Below are 21,825 nucleotides of genomic sequence, written 5' to 3'. Positions count from 1 at the left end.
TATAAAATAATAGCAGAACTTAGGCTGTTTCATAGAAAACTTGAATACATTTCTAATTCAAATGATTTTCACACACAAAATCTTCAACCACGTTCTAATTTGGTTACAGAGAGAATAATTAATCAAGGTCAATGATAGATTAATTAATCTGATCCACAACAATGATGACTGAGCAGTTTTTATATATGTTAAATTATTCCATATAGTGGATGTGACAAAGACATTCCCTATCAATTTAAAAAAATTAAAAATTAATTATTTTTCTAATACATGTAGACTACAGTGCTTGTTAAGTGGTAGCTTTAATGATGGTAACTTATTTTTTAAGGGCAGTTCTTAACTGAAAACAATTTAGACAGATAACAGATACAGAGCTAATGTTTCCATAGAATTCTAAACACAGATACAAGCAAAATTACAGCTACAAGGACAAGGTAACCTAGCTTGTTACTTACAGGCTAATCTTTGTCATGACTGTTCTGGAAGAATCCAAACTCTTCAGCTTCAAGGTGTCTAAATCAGAATTTGTCTGTCTCTCAGCTGACAGACACAGGTCTCCATTTTTAATCCCATCAGTATGCAAGAAAGCTCTTCCATCTAGACCATTACCATTCTTTACTGCCTTGGTATCATTTCTGCCTTCAGCAAACACCAAGTCTTCTGTCTTAGCAGCCAAAGAAGCTTTGGGTGACTCCAAACTGTCTTCCCCAAAAGCCACAGGTATAGCTCCCTTTTCCACTGAAGTTCTTTTTGTCACTGGGTTAGTCTCTGGAGATGCTAAAGGTTGCCTTTTTGAAGAGTAATCTTTCACCTGACCCTTCAAACCAGTAGGGGAGATGGGTACAGTATCCGACTGATTCTTTTTATATGATCTTCTCCTCGCAGAGCTTGTGTTTGAGATCTGCTGCTTGCCCTTGTCAGCTTCAGCTTTAGATGCCCCTTTGTGAGCAGATCCAACTTTTAGGTCCTGATTGCTACCTGAGAAAGAGGAATTTCTTTCAGGAGTCTGCTGAAGAGACCTCACTTTTCGTTCAGGGTTTATTATCTTGTCTGAAAACACCTCAGACTGGGCATCATCCTCAAAACCAGATTCTTCCCTTGCAGTATTCTCAGTCTGGTTTCTCTCTCCATTTGGAATGTCACTAGATGATTGAGACTTTCTCCGTTTTCCAGATCTTTTACTAGCAGATTTTTTATCCATTGTGTCCAAATCACTGCAATTTTCTTCCAATTTAAGAGTCACAGGTTCATTAAGGAGTTCCTCTGTTTTTCTTAGATAGATATCAACAGTTAACACTCTAGCAGAATATGCGTGCTCACTCGCTGCAGATTCCAACTCGTATGGCAAATCCTTTGGTTTTGCATGCCCGGGCTCCTCAGACACCCACGTGTTCACAAGCTGCTTGTGACTTAAGATACTCTTTTCTAAGTCTTCACTAGACAGATTTCTCAAGCTCTGTATGAAATCTGGAGTTGTGGAATTATTTATATCTGTGACGGATTCTTTCTCCAGCCCCAGCGTTTCCACATTCAGGCTGCTCTCACAGAAAGAGTTTTTAATGGTTTCGCTGCTGCCGCTCCAATCTGCTGACCACTCGCTGTCAGAAGAGACTCCCCTACTGCTCCATTCTGAAATCGTATCGTGATACAACGGTCTTACCTCCCCACTGAAATTATATTCCTGTGCCTCAGGAAGGGCACTTACGTTTCTCACTTGGTTCTCTACTTGAGGAGCTTCGTGTCCTTCTCGGAAGTGCCTACAGTACACTGCCTGCGCCCCGTGAGGAGAACCTGACCTCTCACCCTTGTGATGTGAAGTGTGTTCTAGTGAACTTTTGACATTTTTCCTCTTCCCTGTACCAAACAAATTTCCAAGTCTTTCCAAAACAGGTTTCTTTTTATTTTCTTCTCTGGAAGAATCCGGAAGATGTGAGGTGGACTACAAAAACAAACAAACATTCGGTTAATGTCAAAATTGTTTCTATATTTTTTTTTTGTTCTAAGACTACCTCTAAATTAAAAGGACACAGTGAATGGAAACAAAACAGTTTACTGAACAATACTAGCTCTCAAAAAAAGAACAAGAACAACAAAAGTCTTGAAAAACAATTAGGACTCCACGATGCTTCTGTATGTTTTTGCCTGCATTTGTCTGCAAGTGTGCTCATCTTGCTTTATAATGGCAGCTTTATATATCCCAAATCTCAAAATTTTGCACAATAAATTAACGTCACCCAAAATGTTACAAAAAAGCATCCTGGTACCTGCAAGACTGGGGTCAAACTTCACAGTCAAAATTTTCCTTACAAAAACAAGAGTGGGGAATTTAACTTTCTCTCCATACTGGCTGAGTTAGTTTTCACTTCACACTTGTGCCGGTAGAGAATAGTTTCAAAGGTGTAAGTTGTCTTACAATTCATACATTTTTCATTAATTAAGTTCAATAAATATTTGGGTTGTGTTATGGGCTAAAAATCTCAGAACTATAAAAGCCACTGCATCACTCAGTGAGCATTACTGGGTCAAACACTGCCCTGGATTACTCTTGGCGAAGTTCTGCCATACAACTTCTAATTAACATGGTAAACAGGAAACACGCAACAGCATCGCCGAGTACACATGCATATTTGCATTTTAATACATTAGCCCTTTTTACATGCCGGTACGATGAATACTTGTTTTGAGACGTCTATTTCAAAACACCGCGAGTACTTTCTACCACGGCGCACCAGACCTCTCGAGGAGAGCGGGTTCCCTCGGCAGCACGGACCCCGCTTCTGCAGTTTCCAACTTGTTTCTGCTGCAGACACCCAGCTCTCCTGCCACTGTCAGTGCGCGGCATGCCCCAGCGCTCAGGGCGGGCAGGAGTTGAAGCCCCCGCGCCCTCCGCGCAGCCCCAGGTACGGCTGCAGAGAACCAGCCCAGCACCACCTCGCCGCAGGAGTCACAGCCCCCGTTCCGCGCGTTACCAGGAGGGTGAAGCCGCCCGAGGCTGCCACTGTCCTCCCCCATTCCAAAACGGGATAAGCAGAAGGAAGGTGCTGTGGCGGGCTTTACCCGCCGTCGGCCGCACCGCATCCTCGCCTCTCCTCACCTCCCCAGCCCGCCGAGCGCCCGACACTCACCGCCCGGCTCGGCTCGGCGGCCCCTGCGCGAAGCCGCCCCACACACGCCGCCGCTACCCGTAGCGCGGCTGCCCCGGCGCCGGCCGTCTGTGCGCTCCGCCCCGGCCCGCCCCCGCAGCCCGCCCCGAGCCGCCGCCCCGCCGCGGGCAGCGGCTCTACCTGGCCGGGCCGCCCCTCCCGGCCGGGGAGGGAGGGGCGGCGGCAGCGCCGGACCGGCCCCCAGCGAGGGCCGCGGGGCAGCGGGAAAAGCGCGGGCGCCCCCGGCCACGGGTGAGGCCGTCGAGGGGGCGGCGGGGCGCGAGTGGGCGCCGTGCCCCGTAGGTGCCCCAGCAGCCCGCGCTGCGGCTGCCGCCGCCTTGTTATTGAGGGCAAAACGCCGCCCCGGGCAAAACCGACGCCCTTTGATGTTGAGGGAAAAGCACCGAGGGCTGGAGAAGGGCGGTTCGCGCCGCCGCCGCCCCGGCGAGCTGCAGTGCGGGCTGCCCGGCGTGAGCCGGCGCCCGGGCCGGGAGAGGGGCGGCGCAGGGCAGGGGCACCGGCTCGTCCCCGCCCGGCACGATGGCTGCGGGGCAGCGGAGGGTGTAGAGCGGCCGTGACCCGGCCGCCCCCCCCTGCCGGCTGCTCGGAGGTGCCGGGAGCAGGCGTGGCTTGCCTCCAGCCCCGGGAAATGTGCGGGGGCCGGCCCCGCCCGGCCGCCGGGGCCCTTGTGGGACATGGGGGTTCAAAGCCCTGCAGGGAGATGAACCCGCACCTTCCACCTCGCACCGGCGGGCGTGGCTGGTTGCCGTCTGTGCCGCCCGACTATGCCTGCCCGCCCCGGGCACGCCGCCCCCGGCTGGGGACACGGCTGCCGGCGGCCAGGGCTGCCCCGCCTGCCCCCGGCCCCGTTCGGGCCGGCGTGAGAATGACTCCGCGGCCGAATGGTGCCGGCGCTCTCCCCGGGCGCTCAATTAGTATTTAATGTTTAATGAATGCTCAACAAGTCCTCTTCTAATTAACGCTTAATGACTTATATGAAGTGGAACAGCTTCAACAGGAAGGACCACGCAAGTCTCACTTCGGAGCGTCTGAGGGCCCAGCGCGGAGGCGGGGGAGACACCAGGTCAGCCCGCCTGCAGCTGGCCGGGGTGCCCGGCCTGCGGTGTGTCTGGCCCCTTGGCTATTGAAGAAAACAAGGACCTTTTTCGTGGAGTCACTTCCTCCTCCAGCTGGAAAAGTGTTAAGTTAGTTATTTTTTCTTAATCAACAGCCTACACAGTCTTGTCTCGGGAGAGCCACATAGAACCTATTTAACATCAGTGAACGTGCAGCAGCAGCAAGGCTTGCCCAAGCAAATGAAAAATAACAAAAAACATGAAAAACACAGAGCCTAAATTGGGGAAAAGGTAGAGTTGACTTATATTGCAACCTAACAGAAATCCATGGAACCCTTGTCTTTGCCTACCTCTGTTGACCAATGTCACTCATTGAACTGATAAGCAGCTGTAGCACCGACCAAGACCTGTGTCCTCACACAGTGATCTTCCACCGCTGGCCTTCAAATAGGCAAGTCTATGGTCATTACCTTAAGCTCAAGTTTTTGTATTGTTTGGAGTTTAGGTTTTATTAGACAGTGAAATAATCTGCAAATGAGAAAGTTAATGCCTGTCTTTTTCCACTCCCTTTGAGGACTTTTTTCATCCAGTAGAACCAAAACAATTAAGTAAAGGGCAATATTAAGGGCTGCATTAAGTTCCTACAGCTCAGATGGGTAAAGTGCTTTAGTGATAACAAAACCAACTATGTATTTCCCTATCAGATCATGAGTAATGCAGCCCAATTACTAATTTCTTATTCTATCTATGTATTGCCAGTACTAACTAATTACAGGGAAAGAATAAGATGACAATAATGAACATTGCCAGCTAAAATAAGCAAAAATACAAAATTTTCACCACTTAATGCAAGGTAATAAGGAAAGATACTAATTTCTCCCATAATTCATAATAACTACAAGTATGAGGAGGATGACTATATTGTTCATGCTAAAAACAGTTCCAAACTGTTGGAACACCAAAACAGGGGAAATTTAACTTTATTATGGTGTAAACCATCATATTAACAAGTGGATGGAAATAGCTGTCAGTCTTCTAAAGTAGTTGGGACTACATTATCAACCTGACCATCATTATTACACTTACTGTCAAGTTTTTAGTTTGCAAGATTACACCTAGAAAAATTAGTTATTTGAACTGGGGATCTGGATTTCTCTCTTCCCAGCCACTGATTTTCATAAAGTCCATGGGAACTTAATTATCATTGAGACGTCTCCCCCTTTCAAATGTAGTTTAAACTACAACCATAAGTTCAAAAGGTGTTGAATGGAAGTGAGGAGGAACAGCCAGCCGGTCCAGTCACATAAGCCTTGTTTCCTCAGGGAACAAGGCTAAAGATTTTACCTTGATCTTGAAATAGCTGCCCTATGTAAACTGTTTTGAAGTAATTTCTTCATACAAAGTACCTTAATTATATACAGCTCTTTCAAAACACATAAAAGACCGGGTACTTGCCCTGGAGAGCTTGTATTTTAAGTCAGATAAATGTAGGTGAGCCAGTACTGTCAGTGCAAGAGGGCACAGAGACCGAGCATCCCAAGGGATTCTCGAGTGGAACCCAGCCTGCCAGAGCACAGCACAAGAATGCTTGACTTGAGAGCACTGCATGGAAGTGTTTGATTTCAGAAGGCAAGAAATACCCTTGCTCTGCAGATCAGGCTTCTTCAATGTGCTTATGCTCAAGCATGCCTATTCTTAAAACATTAACTGCTTGAGAAATACCTGATCAAAGGCATTGGCAACTGAAAAATCTAGAGGACCTGCCTATCCATTCCTTGGACAGTGTGGAGGAAGCCATTTCAAGCACTCTGCATGAACCTTGAAAGCCGTGTTTAATCTGAAAGCAAAATGCTGCTGCCTTCTTAACCAAGAAATGTAAATTTTGTTTGTATTTATATTCATACCTGTTTATGCTCGCATTAAAATATTTCCTCTGTTTTCGGCTGGGTTTTTTTTCTCATTAGCTAATGTAAGTTGCCACAGCCAAACCCCTAATTTAACAGTGCAATTAAACATGTGCTTTGCTGGTCTCCAGTGAAAAGAGAGCATAAGCTACTATGATCTGTTGAATCAAAACTTCAGGATGTGTCTTGAGGGATCAGTTGGATGTTATTTTCTTAGATGAGTTCATCTGAGTCAGCTGAACATAAATGAACACACTTCTTAGAGCACACATTAGAGAAAAAAGCAGTATTTTTACTAGTCATTAGCAACTTTGTGGTAACTAATAGATGGTAATATCTACTGTGGACAGTTCTTTAATTTAAACATTTATTTTCCAGCATATGTTCATCTTCAGAGGGGAAAAAACCAACAAACCATGTAGTGAAGAATAAATTTAAGCTTTATCATTCATTAGAAGGTCATAAATGACTGGATTTCAGGTAACATGAAAACTTCTGAGACCCTTCTATCCTCAACAATTCTAATAATGTAGGACCCCTAGAAATTCATGCTGGAAAGCCAGTAATGTCAAGTATCTTTAAATCACACTATCATAATTCACCCAGCCATGAGAAACAGAAAGCCTGGAAGTTCTAGCAGTCACATGACATCCCAAAAAGTGCTTTAGCCAAAAACATTTAAATAAATAAACTATTACTCTTCAGGCTTTAGCATTCTGCAGAGACTGAGACTGAAATATATCACAGTAACAGTGCTGGGCTTTGTGAGGCTGAAAATTGCTCTGGAGTATTGCTGGCTCAACGTGCTGTGAAAATATTAGTAGAAAAACTGGAAGGAACAATGTACAAATCAAAGCTAAGAGAGAGAAAAGTCTGAGAAGCACAAGACCCACTAGAGTCCTACAGAGAAGAGTTTTCATACTGCTCTCCTACAGGTGAGTGCCATAGCTACTGGCAGAGAGAGAAGGAGTGAGTTGCAGATGGAAATAAAGGCTTGGTGCTTATTTTCTTCTTTTAAAAGCATGGGGGGAAAATGTACTTAACAAAACATTTGACCTGAGTCAATTCTTGTTGTGATTTACTGGAGGGAAAAAAGCAGTTATATTTTAAGTTAATCTAAATGATCTCTAAACTTAACCAGTTTAACTGACCTTGGTGTCAATCAAATGGATTTGAATTACTTCAATTCACCATACTCATTGTTCATTGTTTATGCTGACCCTTCTCAAAGACACAAAGAGGGGGTTACTATTAGGAAAATATGGCTTATGCTATTTTAACTCCCAAACTTCCTTCTGAATATGAAGAGTTTGGCATATACTCTCTAAACGTTTTTTAGCATTTGTTTTAACTATACCATGTTCCAGGTTGACAGTGTCCTCTTCAGAGTTAAAGAAAAAAAACACACTTTAAATTTAACAGGTCCTCTCTAGCATGGAATTCATTCCCTGTCTTTTCCAGCTCTTTGCCTGCTATGCAGATAGAAGATATAAATAGCAATAATTGGATTTTAAACAATTTCAGTTTTACCTGAGCAATTTGTGCAGGGAATACATTTATTTAGATTCAGGAACTTACCTGAGTAAGCAAGGGGCTATAAATGCGAGACTTGAGCAGAGTGAAGTGAACCAAATGTAAGTTTTCTTAATAGTCATGTTTTTACACATACTAGTTATTTTTTTACACATACATTACTTTTTACATTTTACACATACATTACTTCTAGTAAGTCAGGATATTTTAGTGAAACATTTAATATCTTCAAGAGAACAGGACCTCTCTGCTTCCAATTTATTTTTTCACTGTAAAAGTAGATTTTTAGTTCAAATGTACATCGAAAATTGACTATTTTCCAACAGCATATAGATTGAGATTTATGAGCCTGCATGTTTAATGGATTTTTTGTAAAAGAAATAATCAGCTCAAGAAGCATAGATGCATATATATAAATTATTTTATACCATAATATTTCTTAGGTGTCAAACACCAAGATTTAGATATTGGATGTATTAGAAAAGAACAGGAAAACTGAAAGGAGCAAATCACATAAAATAAATGAATGGAAATCTTTCAAAAAAGCTCAGGAAAGACAAAGAAGCATTGATAAAATGAAACAGATCCTTACGTGACTATTTAGGAGAGAAGAGAGATAAATAAGAACGGGCATGTCAGAAAAGGCATGTCTGCTCCCATCTCCTCTTCCCCAGAGCTAGTTATTTCCATAAACTAAAATCTTTCCCCCCTCCCCTTCTGTCAAGAGGAGCATCTGTTGGTTAAAGAAACGCCCTATAAAACTAATGGAGATCAGTAGATTTTACGATTTAAAAAAAGTAATTGTGTACCAACGTGAAGATTTCTGATGGGGTTTAAAAAGGGAATAAAAGAGTGTTGTTTGCCTTACCATGATGATGATAATTCTTTCTGCTGTTTACAGAAGAATAAACAAACTATCCTGTGTGAGATGCAGTCCTGTGTGTCAGTAACCAAACCCTTTTTCTTAGCAATCCTCCCACGCTTTAACCCCTTCTTTCTTCTGGCAGCACTCAGGTAAAAACAAACAAACAAAAAAAAAAAAGGAAGTAGTATCTGACTTGAGCCTTGAGCCTTTCCAACTGATAAGTCATTTGGCAGACAAATTAGAACTATGAAAGGGGTTCAATTAGAGGATAGGAGAAAGAACTGCAGAAGGGTGGCACCAAGTCCTTCAGTAAGCAGCTCTACAGAAGCAGAGAACATGTTGCAAAGAACTACAAAGTTAGTGTTGGGCAAACGCCTTACGTGTATTAATTAATGTGCAATACCAGAGCACAGATATGCAACAGTAGGGGAAAATATACCACACACGTTGGTTCTCACAGACCTGGTTATTGTTTTCTGATCCAAATTTAGGATGGCTAAAGAAAAAAAAAAATCACTTGTGCCTTTATGCAGAAAGAGACTGATTTATGTTGGCATCCTTGGTTCTTCACCTTCCTAGGTTGGTATATTAAATCTGTATTTTTTGAGCTATTTGTGGTAAAATGGTACTATAAAGGGACTTGAAAAAGCAGAAAAGAACTAGCACCAAAAGCAGGAGCAGGGATTATTCAACAATGAATAACTGAGAGAATATTTAAACTCTCCTGAACCTGAAAGACATCCAGAAAAAATTTATATGCAAAAAAATCATATTAACATAAATTATTGCACTTGAAACTCTTTGTGTTTCAGTACAAGAGAAAGTGAGGAAGTTTGATATGAATTAGCCTCACATCCTCACTCTCATGATTTTGAATCTTGCTGTTGGGCCAGAGCTGTATCACTAGATAATCTTCTTAGTGTAAATATTCATCAAAACTATCTCTTTCAAAGTAAAGAGTGGAAATAAACATGTGTATGTTTTGTTCTAAGAGATAGGAACTTGAAAGTACTTTTTCTGTTAAGCAATAAAGGATAAATAGCAAAAGCATTTTGGAGAGGAAGAGAGTGGCTTGGAGTTAAAATTAAGTCCCCCCTAATCAGAAGCCACAACTAACAAATGTAACCCCTTTCCTTTTTTCATTTCTGAATGCAATTCACAGTGATAAAGAACCTATTTCATCAGTGGTTTTGATTTAGCAGGTCTCTCTCTGCTATGCTTGTAGGTCTCCTGTTTTGTGAGAGTGTACAGTGTCCTGTCACTAACTCTAAATGGTCTGCACTGGTTAGTATAGATTTAACATAAATTGTCTAATTTAGCTTACTGCAACACTTACTTCTTTTAGATGAAGTATTTGTACATAGAGATAAGAAATATGATTCCTTTTCTGCAAACTTAGGAGTATCTGTACCACAGACAGAGCAATCAGTCTCTGGAAATCAGCTCCTTCTTAGGCACCATCAATCTTCATCTCTTCCCCATGCTTTCACAAAAAACTGCTCCTGTCTATAGGAGCTCAAGCATCCTGGAAAGTCTATGGCACTTGAAAAAGTCTTGCAGCATTACATTAAATGATTATAGGGCAAAAAGGAAATAATCTTACAGAGCCACATATATTATCAGTCTCTGCCAAAGAGGGCACTGATGTGGCTGCTCTGTGCTGGTTAACTGAGCTGGCTTTTCCTGGGCATCTCTACATGACACTGCACCTGGCCTTACCTTGAGTCCTGTGTATATTTTTGGGTGCCACAACGTAACAAGGACATTAAGCTGTTAGAAAGCTTCCAAAGGAAGGTTACAAAAATGGTGAAGGATCTTGAGGAGAAGCTGTATGAGGAGTGGCTGAGGTCACTTGGCTTGTTCAGCCTGGAGGAGACTGAGGGGAGACCCACTGCAGTCTAAACTTCCTCATGAGGGCAAGAGGAGGGGCAGGCACTGGTCTCTTCTCTGTGGTGCCCAGTGACAGAGCCAGAGGGAATGGCCTGAAGTTGTGTCAGGGGTGGTTTAGGTTTGATATCAGGAAAAGGTGCTTCACTCAGAGGATGGCTGGGCACAGGAACAGGCTCCCCAGGGAAGTGGTCACAGCACCAGCCTGACAGGGTTCAAGAAATGTTTGGACAATGCTCTCGGGCACATGGTGTGACTCTTGGGGTGTCCTGTGCATGGCCAGGAGTTGGACTTTGCCCTTCCAAATCAGGATATTCTATGATTCTATGTAGCTCAAGAGTAAGGCAGAATTTCTAATACACTCCTGTGCCCAGTGTTTCCTTTTAGCTGGCTGTAAGTGCTCAGCAGAGGAAGGTTATAGATTGTCTCACAGTACTAGGTAGGAAAGCTAGGTCTCACCTGCAGTTCTAATTCAGTCTAGGGAACAGATGCCCAGGAGTTAGTTAACTAAAGCACCAAAGTGTCCTTCAGCAGCTCTAGCTCTAGATACCTAAAAGTAACTCATGATGTAATTTGAAATTTATAAAATCTGAGATTTTTTCCTTGGGTAGCAGATAGTCTGAAACTATAAATGGAAAACTAAAAGCCTTTTGCTAGCAACATGGGGACTTTGCCCAGGTCAGGCACAGTAGAATATAGGCTGTCACAGAGCAAGAGGCAGAAAGCCATCCTTGTGAGCACTGTGTTACTAAGATGAGGCTGTTAAGATGTGAAAGAATAAAGACAGTAAACAAACTGCAAATTGGACTGCTAATTTGATCAAAGCCAAATTTCATAACCAACAAAGTGAACTACATGTTTAACATGCTGGCTTTGGAAAGCTGATGTGATGGTCCCGAGACAGAAAAAATTAATGTATGGCTCTGACTCTGAAAACTACTTAGCAGAATGAAAAATGGCAATACTTAATCAAACTGTATTTAAATATGAAATTAATGTAGTCTCTCTTCTCCATAGAAGCTCTCATTAAACAGATTAAAATCATGTGATATAAATCCTATTACACCTCATACCAGGGTATCATTTGGTACCTTTCAACTGAAATGTGTCTCAAGTCAGCCCCCCAATACTGAGGTGCCCAACATAGCAGCTGTTTTGGAAAATTTGGGTTTGATAGCCTGTGAGCTTCAAAAAGCCCTTTTATGAAATGTATAAAGTGTTTACACTCCTTGATAACTTCTTTGATGTACAGATTTTCCATCATTTACAAATGAAGAGTTTTAAGCACAGGGAACTATTATTACTAAAATATCTTATCCTGACTTCATAAAAATCAGCTGGATACCTCATTTTACATCTGAATTACAATACTATAACTTAGCATTTATTCTAAATAACAGCATACACCTAAGGCTTCCAGAATTCATTAAAATTATTTCTCATAATAATTACAGAGAAGTGCCTCAATATTGGTTAGAATAAACTTTATGAAACCAGTATGAAGAAAATGGGAATGGCTCCAAACCCACTGGTTCCCCATAGTGTTGTGGGCAAAAATGTAAATTAAGTGGAATAGTCCTTCCAACTCTTTGCCTATAATCCCACAATTACTTCCATATCGCAATATTCTCCATTAAGCAAGAGAAACTTCTAAGAGGGAATGGTCTCATGAAATGCATTTTTATTCTTAGGTGTGTTTATTTTAGGCTCCAAACAGAACTAATTAATGCAGAAAGCTTTAAAATAAACAAAGCATCTGTCTAGAAAACAGATACATTGTTACTTATGAAGAAAAAAGGGAGATACATGTTTTCCTGCTATTACATATTAATTACTACAGTCATGCTGCATTATGCTACTGTGCACTTCAACTGCTAAATGTTAGCTACTAAAGAGATACAACTACAACAGCATTTAAATTGCACTACTATTATTGGTGGATAATTGGATGAAAATTCTAATTTCTACTTGGTATTAAAAAACCCACATCATGTCTTACCTCTAAAAATATATTTTGTGGATGAACAATAATGCAAGAGGGAATTAGATTAAACTGGTTGAAACTGTACAGTTCAGAAACACCGAGATTTCCAGGAAATGTCAAGGAATATAGAGAGTTATTGATTCTGCACTTAAATTTCTGCAGCTGTTAGTTTGGATATAGGCCAATGCAACATACTCCACGATTGGCTTTGGTATCTGTGGCTCAGAACAACACATTTGATAAAGGTAATTTTAAAGCTAACCCTTCAAAAAGCATCATAACTAACCATAGTTTTAGCTACAACAGTTCTAGTGTTGGGCTCAAACTATTTTAGATACTTTCTAAATAAATTACAGCAAAACCACTCCATTAGCAACTCCTGGAGTCCCCTTTGCATAAAGTCACTCCATTATTTGCTGGTGCTTTGGAATGCAGGAGGGAGGTGGTTGGCGACCATTAAAACCTGGTAGACAACAAGAGTTTCCTGTATGCGGAAGGCACGCATGAGTCTTCTCCCCTGCTCCTAATCTACCACTTCCCTCCCACGCCTTCTGGGCACCTGTTGGGAAAGGCTGGGAATACAAATCTCTCCTACTCTGTAGGGTTTTTCTCTAGCTATCTACCCTTTTCCTCTGCAGGTGACTCCATATTTTTTCTCTTCTGCAGCCCAGGCTTTCCCAGCTGGCCACATGGTGAACCTGACAAAGCTTTTCAGTTTCCCAGCTGTGCACAAGGCTCTGAACAGCACCCAGCAACAAGCAGGAGAAGCTTCTCTTTTGCCTGGCAGACACTTGGGGAAAAACCCTCACAAACTGTCTACACATCTCCCGTGTTTGGAAAGTGGGAGTCTTTTTCAGGTCCTAGAGTCAGAAATTTATCTAATAAAAACTGACACACCAGACAAAAAAGATACCCTTCATGTTTCCAGAAGCAAAACCATCAAAACTCCCCTGGAGAAGAGGGAGGGGAAATATCCAGAATTACCTCTGATGAGCCTTTTAAAATCACAAATTTCTCCAGAGGAAACATTAAAAAACTAAACAGATCTTCATGTTCTTTTTATCCGAACTCTGGTTGCTAAACATTTATGGTGTAGTTGGTCAGATTTTTCAGACTTTTCAAAAGCTTAACTTTTTAATCTCTGTTTTCCTCTGAGACAATTATTCTCTTTTGTTTCATTTTGGTTTGGTTTTTTTTTTTTCCAGCAAATATACCCTCCTAGAAAGCAAAATGGTAAAAGGAAAAAAACCAAAAAAAAGGGAGAGGAGAATTGTAGAGACAGGAGAGGAAAAGAAGATAAATTTTCATTTGCACGTCATAACATATGATTCAGAGGAAATTAAGATGTCAAACTTCCATCATAAAAAACAAAGTCTGAAGCAGTCCAGACAGAACACAACAGAAGTCTGTACTAGAAAACATTACATTCTATTTAAATCTTTAGATAGTATTTGTAACCACAACAAACTGAAAACTTATCTGGTGAAATGTTACCCCCCTGTGATTTTGAAAATTATATGAACAACACTAGTTTGTAGGAATGGTAGATTTCTTTTACAATCTCCAAATCTTATTGAAACAGTAGGCAGTTTGGTTTTTTAAATGGGTCATGCTTTGCTTTTGCAGATATTGAGCCATGGCAGGTTGAGTGCTTGTTTTAAAGAGGTAAGTGAAGAAGCATTCCAGCTTATTCACTCTAATTCAGTTCTTGGGACAATAAAACCAGAAAGATGAAGTTTTTCATGACTACCCTCTTCAAACCCATTATTACACTGTAGCTGGCACTACAGAGCAATAAATTACACATATATGTATGCATACACACATTCCTAATTGTCACATACAGCTTAAAAAGTGGCAAAAGCCTGGTCAGGAGGAATGGACTATTAGCACAAGCTGTGTGTTGCAACCTCCTCAGATCTGAGGGTGCTCAGGTGTACTGTGAGCCACCTGGTCACGTAGCATGGCAAAATGTGGAGGGCCACACCCAAGGAGAGAGCAGAGCTAGCTGCCAAGGTCCTGAAAACCATTCCAGCACATTGCACAAGTGTGGAAATGGTACAAGAAAAGCACGATGCAGGACAAATCCTCAGCTCTCCAGACTGCAGATCACTGCACAGCCCAGCATGGAGGCCAGCAACAAATCCCTGGGGATTCAAAGAGCAACTTCACAGGACTTTACTCACCAAGGAAAAGAGAAGGGAGGAGTATACCCTTGGGAAGAAAGCAGTAAAGTGCAGGCTGTCATCCTAAGGAAAAGTTACATACTAGCATAAGTAACACCTGTGAAATGTTGAAATGCCATGTAGCTGAGTGTTTGGCACGATGATACACAGAGGTGGGGCAGATAAAGGATGGTCACCGATAATACCAGACTGCCTGGTGCACACTCCCATGTCACCACTACCACAGGCATTTTCTACTGTCAATGCTTGATCATTGATGACAGACCTCCTAAACAATTTGCAATGCATGAAGGGTTCATTGCCTTCCCTGGGCAATACCACACTGAGTATGTGGCTGTCCACATTATCTCACTCGTGCAAAGTGCAGACGTTTGCTGGTTTGATAGACCTTTCATTTTGTCCCTGCCTGGGAGACTGTAGTTTATTCAGCAGCCCAGCCCTGAAGACCTCAGCACTATCACATTGCAGGACGACTACTCACTTGACTTTGGGCCATCATTAATCCTCTCTAAAGGAAACACATTTTCATCCACTGCTTCCACTAAATTTGTTCACAATATTACATGGAGCGTGCAATAACTCAGATGAAATTCAATTCCAAACAGAGCTGAACATGAATACTATTCAGGATTTAGATCCAATGTAGAGTTGAACATAACCTTTTTATACTTCACCTGCATCAAGGTCAATGTATTGAATTGCTTGGAAGGACAATTGTCCAAGTGACAGCTGTCTAAAGTTGCCAGCCAAGAATAAATACATGCAAATTGTCTGATACAATTTCAAGTTTGTTTGGGTGTTTTTAACTGTATATATAAAACCCCAACAATCTCCTCAATAAACTTTGTGACTACTTGGAAGGTGTCTATCAGAGTAAGAATTTACCGCTATCCTCACCTTCAAATATATTCTAAACGGGTGAAACCTTCTTGACTCAGTACATCCACTGCCATCTTGAATGCCAAAGTATTACACTTCAACATAGATTCCTCCTGCACCAATATTCCAGGAGCTATGTTCCTTCTACGAAAATGATACATAACTCCATGCCATCTTCCCTCCTGTGTTTTCCCCTTCTCTAAGGCCCATGTTCATTGTCAGCTGTAGTCCTGTACACCTATCATCAGCCACAGCTTAGATGCTCCCCTATTAATCTCACCAAAAAGCAGCAGAAATATAAGAGATGTTTTCAAGGTCTCTCTGGGCTGGCCATAATAATGGGACATAACCTAACCTAGATGTTATTTTTAGGAAATAAGAGAGTTGGAGTCTTAGCCATATTGGAAACAGCAAAATGAAAACCTTAGTAAGTTAATACTGAAGTGAATTTGTGGTTCAAATGGGGATAAGAGGAATAATGAGCTGGGAATATGGAAAAAAAAGTTAACCGACAAGGAAATTGCCATGATGCCATCAGTCTAGTCAGCAGCACAGTATTTTATTAAGCAGAGAAGTAATTTTGTTGAGCAATACTCAGAGAGCTTTTGTCATGGATAGTTGAGAACCTTTCTTGTGCTGTAATTAGCCATAGATTTCCAGACTTTTTGGAAGACAAGAGGATGAGCATGTCTTCAGCAGGCTAAAGCCAAATCACAATAATCAGATAGTTTTCTAGTGGACCTGATGCCCAAGCTTTTTGACATCATGACTTCTCAGAATTTTGGCTCTCTGCCTACACTGTGAGTATGACACCGCATGTATAACAAGTTGCTTGATTCTTCTGTCTTCACTATTAGGAAACATGGCTGAGTTGAGGACACCTTTATCTTTCTCTGTTAAAGAATCATATCTTTGTATCCAGAGAATCTCTGCTGCAGTGCTATGAATGTTTGCTGTGTCCTGGGAAACCTGGGCAGAACGATGCTTGACCAAAGGTTTGTATCATTATGGATACTCTAAACTAAGGAATCCTTAATTCTGTTGTGTCTCAGATCAATCATGTTAGAAGGGCTATTCTACTACGAATGACTTAATCTTTTAGGGATGCAAATATCAGAATTGTAGTTCTTTAAGCAGAGACATAGAATAAACCTGACTTACAGCAGAATCCTAGAAAAGCACAAACCTTTTATCCTGTAACTCAAAGCATTTAAAAGACAGAAACTGCTTATTCAGTCTTCTGAACACTCCTACTTGAATTTTTGGGTTAGCTTTCTTTTCTATCTGCTGTGAATTTAATCTATTAATGATTAATTGTTCTTGATTTGTGGTTTTAGCTTGCTTTTGTGCCATCTTTTTGATCTCTCCTCTCTGGCCTTCCTCTTGTCCCCTCTTCCCTCCTCCTATCGAGTCCTTAACAGAGAACAGACACAGGCAAAGCAATGGATGTGCAATTATCACAGCCCAAAAGCGAATGGGCTTGATGTACACTAATTCCTATCACATTTGTCTTTATTATTTTCCATAAAACCAGACATGGTATCTAGGTTCTATCAGTGCAATAAGCCTCACCAGTGCTGACTTACAACTGCAGCTGGCTGCCCAAGTGTGCTGATTCAGCATTCCTACAGGTACAACAGCACCTGTGCAGTATTAAAAGTAATATAAGGGCTCTGCTACTTCTATATTATTAAGTATTAATGTTGAGAAAGGTCTATGTCAAAAGATAGTACCATGTGTTATTAAAACTGAAAGAATTAACAAAAGCAAAGTTCAGTACTCCAGTCTGAATTAGTGCTGTTCCTTAGGAAGAGTTCCCCTACATGTGGGTTCTTTCTTGCAGGTGATATTAAAAAGATTATCTGGACATGCTGGGGTTAATTTTGCTTTGTTTCCATGATCCTAATCACCCCTTTCAGTTAAATATACTTATGGTAGTCAACACTGCCATTATGTCCCTGTAGACCATGCTCCTAAATATTCTCTCTGCAGAAAAAGCTTTGATAGAAGTTATATTCAAATTATTCCCCCTGTGCTTTGTGGGTTTTAATATTTGCCATGCCATTTCAGTTTACTGGTTTATGACACTACTCACCAAACACTGTGGACTAGTAAATTAATATACAGTGGCTTTTTGGAACACAAGTGTTTGTGGGAGACATCACTGTGACTTAAATTGTCAGCATTTAAATTCTGTCCCAGTTCTGCATTTCCTGGCTTCCATAATGATTTCAGTACTCTGTAAATTATGTTTTTTCTTAATGTTTATGGTGATGTTGTGTTTTTAATTATGAATTGCATACTTATCAATGAAATAAATCTGAAAAAAAACTTCTGTATTAATTATCTCAGATCATGACTCAGAGCTAAACATCTTAAAAAGCCCTAAAAGTTTAAGGGACAGAGCAAATTAAATATTTGTTAAGTGTAAAAATACTTTGTCAACCTATAAGAAATACTGGCATCACCAGGGCAAAATGAAGCATTCTTTTTCCCTTCCCACATTTCTCCACCCTACTCAACTGGTTTGGTTTGAGAATTTGATTACTTCCCCCCCATGAATTTCAAAGTAAAGACTTCAGTGTTCTACTCCTATTAACATCACTTTCTTGTCCAAATCACATCATGGTTGCAGCCCAGGAATAGGAACAAATTGCATTGAAAGGATAATAAGGAATTACTGTGCTGGTCAGCACTACAGCATCCTATTAAAAGCCATACAGACAAAGAATAATGTAGCTGTTCTGGGTGTTGTCAAAGAACTCTCATGTAATCCATGCTTCACCATATCTGTTCTTTTTCCATCCTCTCTATATACTGTTTTCTTCAACTGATACAAATACATCAGGACAGCAATCCCAAAGCTGTGGCTTATGAATAATATCCCCAAACAATTCTTCAGTTCATATCTACATTTAAATATATACCCATACATACATATCTGTATATGTTTATAAATAAAAATTTAAATAAAATTACTGCACATATTTTAGCCTATAAAATATTTATTGCTGGTTTTTTTATTGATTTAAATGAAAGAAATAAATTATTCAGATTTCCCATAAATAAGTGAACCCGAGGCACATCACATGCAGGTAACTCTCACAAGCAGACCTGTCTACATAAAGAACTTAAAAGTTATACTTTAAATTTAAAATGTGGGAAGCTACTCTCTCCTCTGCAGGGATGATAGTGGGGAGCAACATGATTAAAACGTAGCCCCAGCAGAGTGAGCACAAATATGAGTAACTGAAAAGGAAGTAAGTGAATGCCAACTTTGTGTAGGGATTATCAAGGGATTTTGAATCTATATGTCTATTAGCAAGGGAGAATTCCTAATAGAAAAAAAAATAAAAAGGAAGAAATAAAAGAGGAAGAAAATTATTCAACTGGTTAAGCCTGGGAGGGAGGTGGAAAGTGTGACCATTATTTCAGGGAAACAAGTTACACTTGGGGAAGGATGGTGGCTGGAACCACTTGGTAGCAAATGACCTCTCTGCAGTGAACACGCACTCTCAGAGAGGTGCACAACCACCCTGAGTGCCCTTGCCATATTTCCCACACAAGGAATAACAGCAATTTTACCAGTAATTTTATAACACAACAGTTACACCAAAGAAGAGGAAAAAAAAAAAAAGAAAAAAAAAAGTTGAGCATAAGTGTAGTTAAGCACATAGAAACTCTAGCAAGAATCCAGACATGCAGCACAGCACCGAGTAGGATTTTTTCCCTGTCTTTTTCCAGGTAACACAATAAAAATTTGTCCTGCTGCAACATTTAATTATCTGGAAAGATATAACCTATTCCAAACAGCTGAGGGAGGAACTATCTAGATTGTAAAAGAAAACAAAACAAAGCCAAGGAGAAACCCAACCCCCTGCCTCACCTAGCCTCTTTAGGTGACTGCTTTCCTCTAACTCCCCTTCACCTCAAAAGAAAAAGATGCTACAGTGTCATATAATTTCCCCCCTTTTCTCCCTTCAGTCTTTGCACAAGGCAGGTTTGTGTTCTCTTGAAATTGTGGGGGTTTTTTCTCCTTTGAGAAAACCAGCACCAGCAAATATTGTCAGCCCCTGCATGACTCATGTTGTAGGACCTTGGCTACCAGGTTTTGTTTAGCTTTCTGATTCCAAGCTGGAGAAGGACGCCTTCTCTTCTTTCGGTCTCAAATTCTGGGAGGAGATTGGTTAACCACTGAAAGGCCTTATCTATTAAAAATTGGGGTGAACCTTAAGGCAACAACTTGTTCTCCTGTGGACAGGTTCCTCTCACCTATCCATGAACTGATAATTTTGTTGTCTGTTACTTTGGAAAGTAACTCACCTGCTTTTTCACTTACTTGGTATGGAAGTTTATCAACTGACAGTATAAAATGCTTTCTTTCTACCATTTAAACATAACTCTGGGAGGTAATTTAGTAACCCCATGGATCCCAAACAGACTTTAGGTTTTGTTGTTTCTTGAGAAAACAAACTGCTGTAAGAAAAAGCAGTATGACGAGCTAGGCTGAACGTCTTGCTAACATTTCTTCAAGCAAGGCAGACAAAAATTAAAGAAACAGATGAGGAATCCTAACATGAAAATATCTTAGACCTTGATGAACTATCATCTTGAAAGATGAGTTACAAGAGCAGGAGGAATTAGGGATCTGCATATCTGCTGTCTCAGGAATATGGCAAAGGCAGTGATAGAATAAACTCATTTAATCCAGTAATTTGACACAGAATCAAAATGGGCTTCCATAGCCACACCTGGGTGTTAGAAGTACTCCACCCAGTTTCCTTCAATGAATATTCATGTCACAGAACTGAATCTTTGTGTGAAAGGCAGTGGCTGTGTTCAGGTAGCAAGTAGGTGTGAGAACTCTTATCTAGATGAAGAATCCTGAGAAACCTTTGGACAGGTCCCTGGTTATAAATCTGAAAATATGACTAATCAACACCTGAATATAAGAGCAGAGACAGCATTAGAGCACACAGATGCGACTTAGAAAAAAAGATGTTGAAACCTAAGTATCTCACATGGAATTTTGAAGTCTAGATTTTTCTGTTCATTATTCCTAATGCAGAGAAAATATATAAATAATGAAGCAATACAAACTCTATTTTCATTCACTCATTTTACTATCAGCAGAAGCCAATCTAAATTTGAAATTGTTCTCTAGGGGAATAAATGCCTTTCAGTGTAACTATACAGAAGCCTATCAGCTTAACATGTGTCTTTAACTACATAATTTAATGTCATTTGAGTTTGCCATAGCAGAGGTAGGACCTTCACCCTTGGTATCTGTATTTTGTCCCTGCTGAAGCTGCATGATTGCAAAACACACATTTCAGCCATGATTTGGTTCTCAAATTGAATTATTATTTATCCAAAGAGAATGAAATGAGCCAAACATTCAGGAAGTTGTTTCTTCATTCATAGTGAGAACACTGGCCACATTGTTTTATTAATAAGTCTAAAAGATATAAAAACAGATAATAAAATCATAGCCACAGCTATCTACTTCATGCAGTGTAGAGTATATGACAGCTCAGGCAATCCTCAATGTGAATCCACACAGACATTGTAGATATAAACAGGAATCTAAGAAAGCCATGCTCCCTTCACTTGCAAACAAACTCAAGTGAAATGCTCCAAATGCACCTATTTAGCTTCAATTAGCAAAACTGGAAAATGTAACCAGTGATGTAATGCATTATTTGGGAAAAAGAATAAGCTGAGTTTTAGAATCTAGAAATAGTGTATTTCATGGATCTGACATCTAGAAATTATTTCTGAGGACTTTTTAATATTTAATAATGTGCTATCAAAAGTCTATTTGCCAAAATACCAGAGGAAAACCAGCTAATCTTCAATTTCATGAAACAAATGTTTTGCACATTAAATAGCAAAGGACTAGAAAAGTCAAGAATCAAACAGAATCACAGGATATTCTGAGTTAGAAGGGACTCAAAAGGATAATCGAGTCCAACTTTTAAGTGAATGGCCTATAAGGGGATCAAACCCAAAAATGAAATATATACTCAAATTTATATGTTTTTTTATTTCTCATAGATCCAGTTACCTCCAGTGACTTAATAAACATATGCAATTTGTACTTTTATAGGAGCATTCTGAATCTCTCTTTCACTGTTATATAACTGACAATTTTGGTTGTTCCAATCAGAAGCTTACAATAAACAAAATTATAGATTCCAGAAGGCCTTGCAAAGGAAAAGAAAGTGGAAATCTGTACAGAACCAGAAGAATGTCTGAATCAATACCAGAAGTATTTGATGAGAAAGAAATATTGTTATAGAAGGATACCTCTCTTTTCCTAAAAAAAAAGGATGTAGTGAAAAGAAGTATTTTTGCCATATAATTTG

The 21,825-nt window shown here is 40.4% G+C and overlaps 1 protein-coding gene across 1 annotated transcript in view; it reads right to left on the bottom strand.

The window, feature by feature from the left end:
- The window catches only part of CRYBG1 (crystallin beta-gamma domain containing 1), a 95,589-nt gene that overhangs the window by 39,595 nt on the left and 34,169 nt on the right, over positions 1-21,825 (bottom strand). The window contains 5 exon segments of the mRNA XM_066547551.1: positions 456-1,939; positions 3,172-3,289; positions 3,291-3,370; positions 3,372-3,698; positions 3,701-3,746. Of these exon segments, the coding sequence (XP_066403648.1) occupies positions 456-1,939; positions 3,172-3,289; positions 3,291-3,370; positions 3,372-3,698; positions 3,701-3,746 (2,055 nt within the window).

Source organism: Molothrus aeneus, chromosome 3 (genome assembly GCF_037042795.1).
Source record: "Molothrus aeneus isolate 106 chromosome 3, BPBGC_Maene_1.0, whole genome shotgun sequence".
Classification (NCBI taxonomy): Eukaryota; Metazoa; Chordata; class Aves; order Passeriformes; family Icteridae; genus Molothrus; species Molothrus aeneus.
Note: the sequence above shows the minus strand (reverse complement) of the source record. Positions and strands in the feature narration are given on the sequence as shown.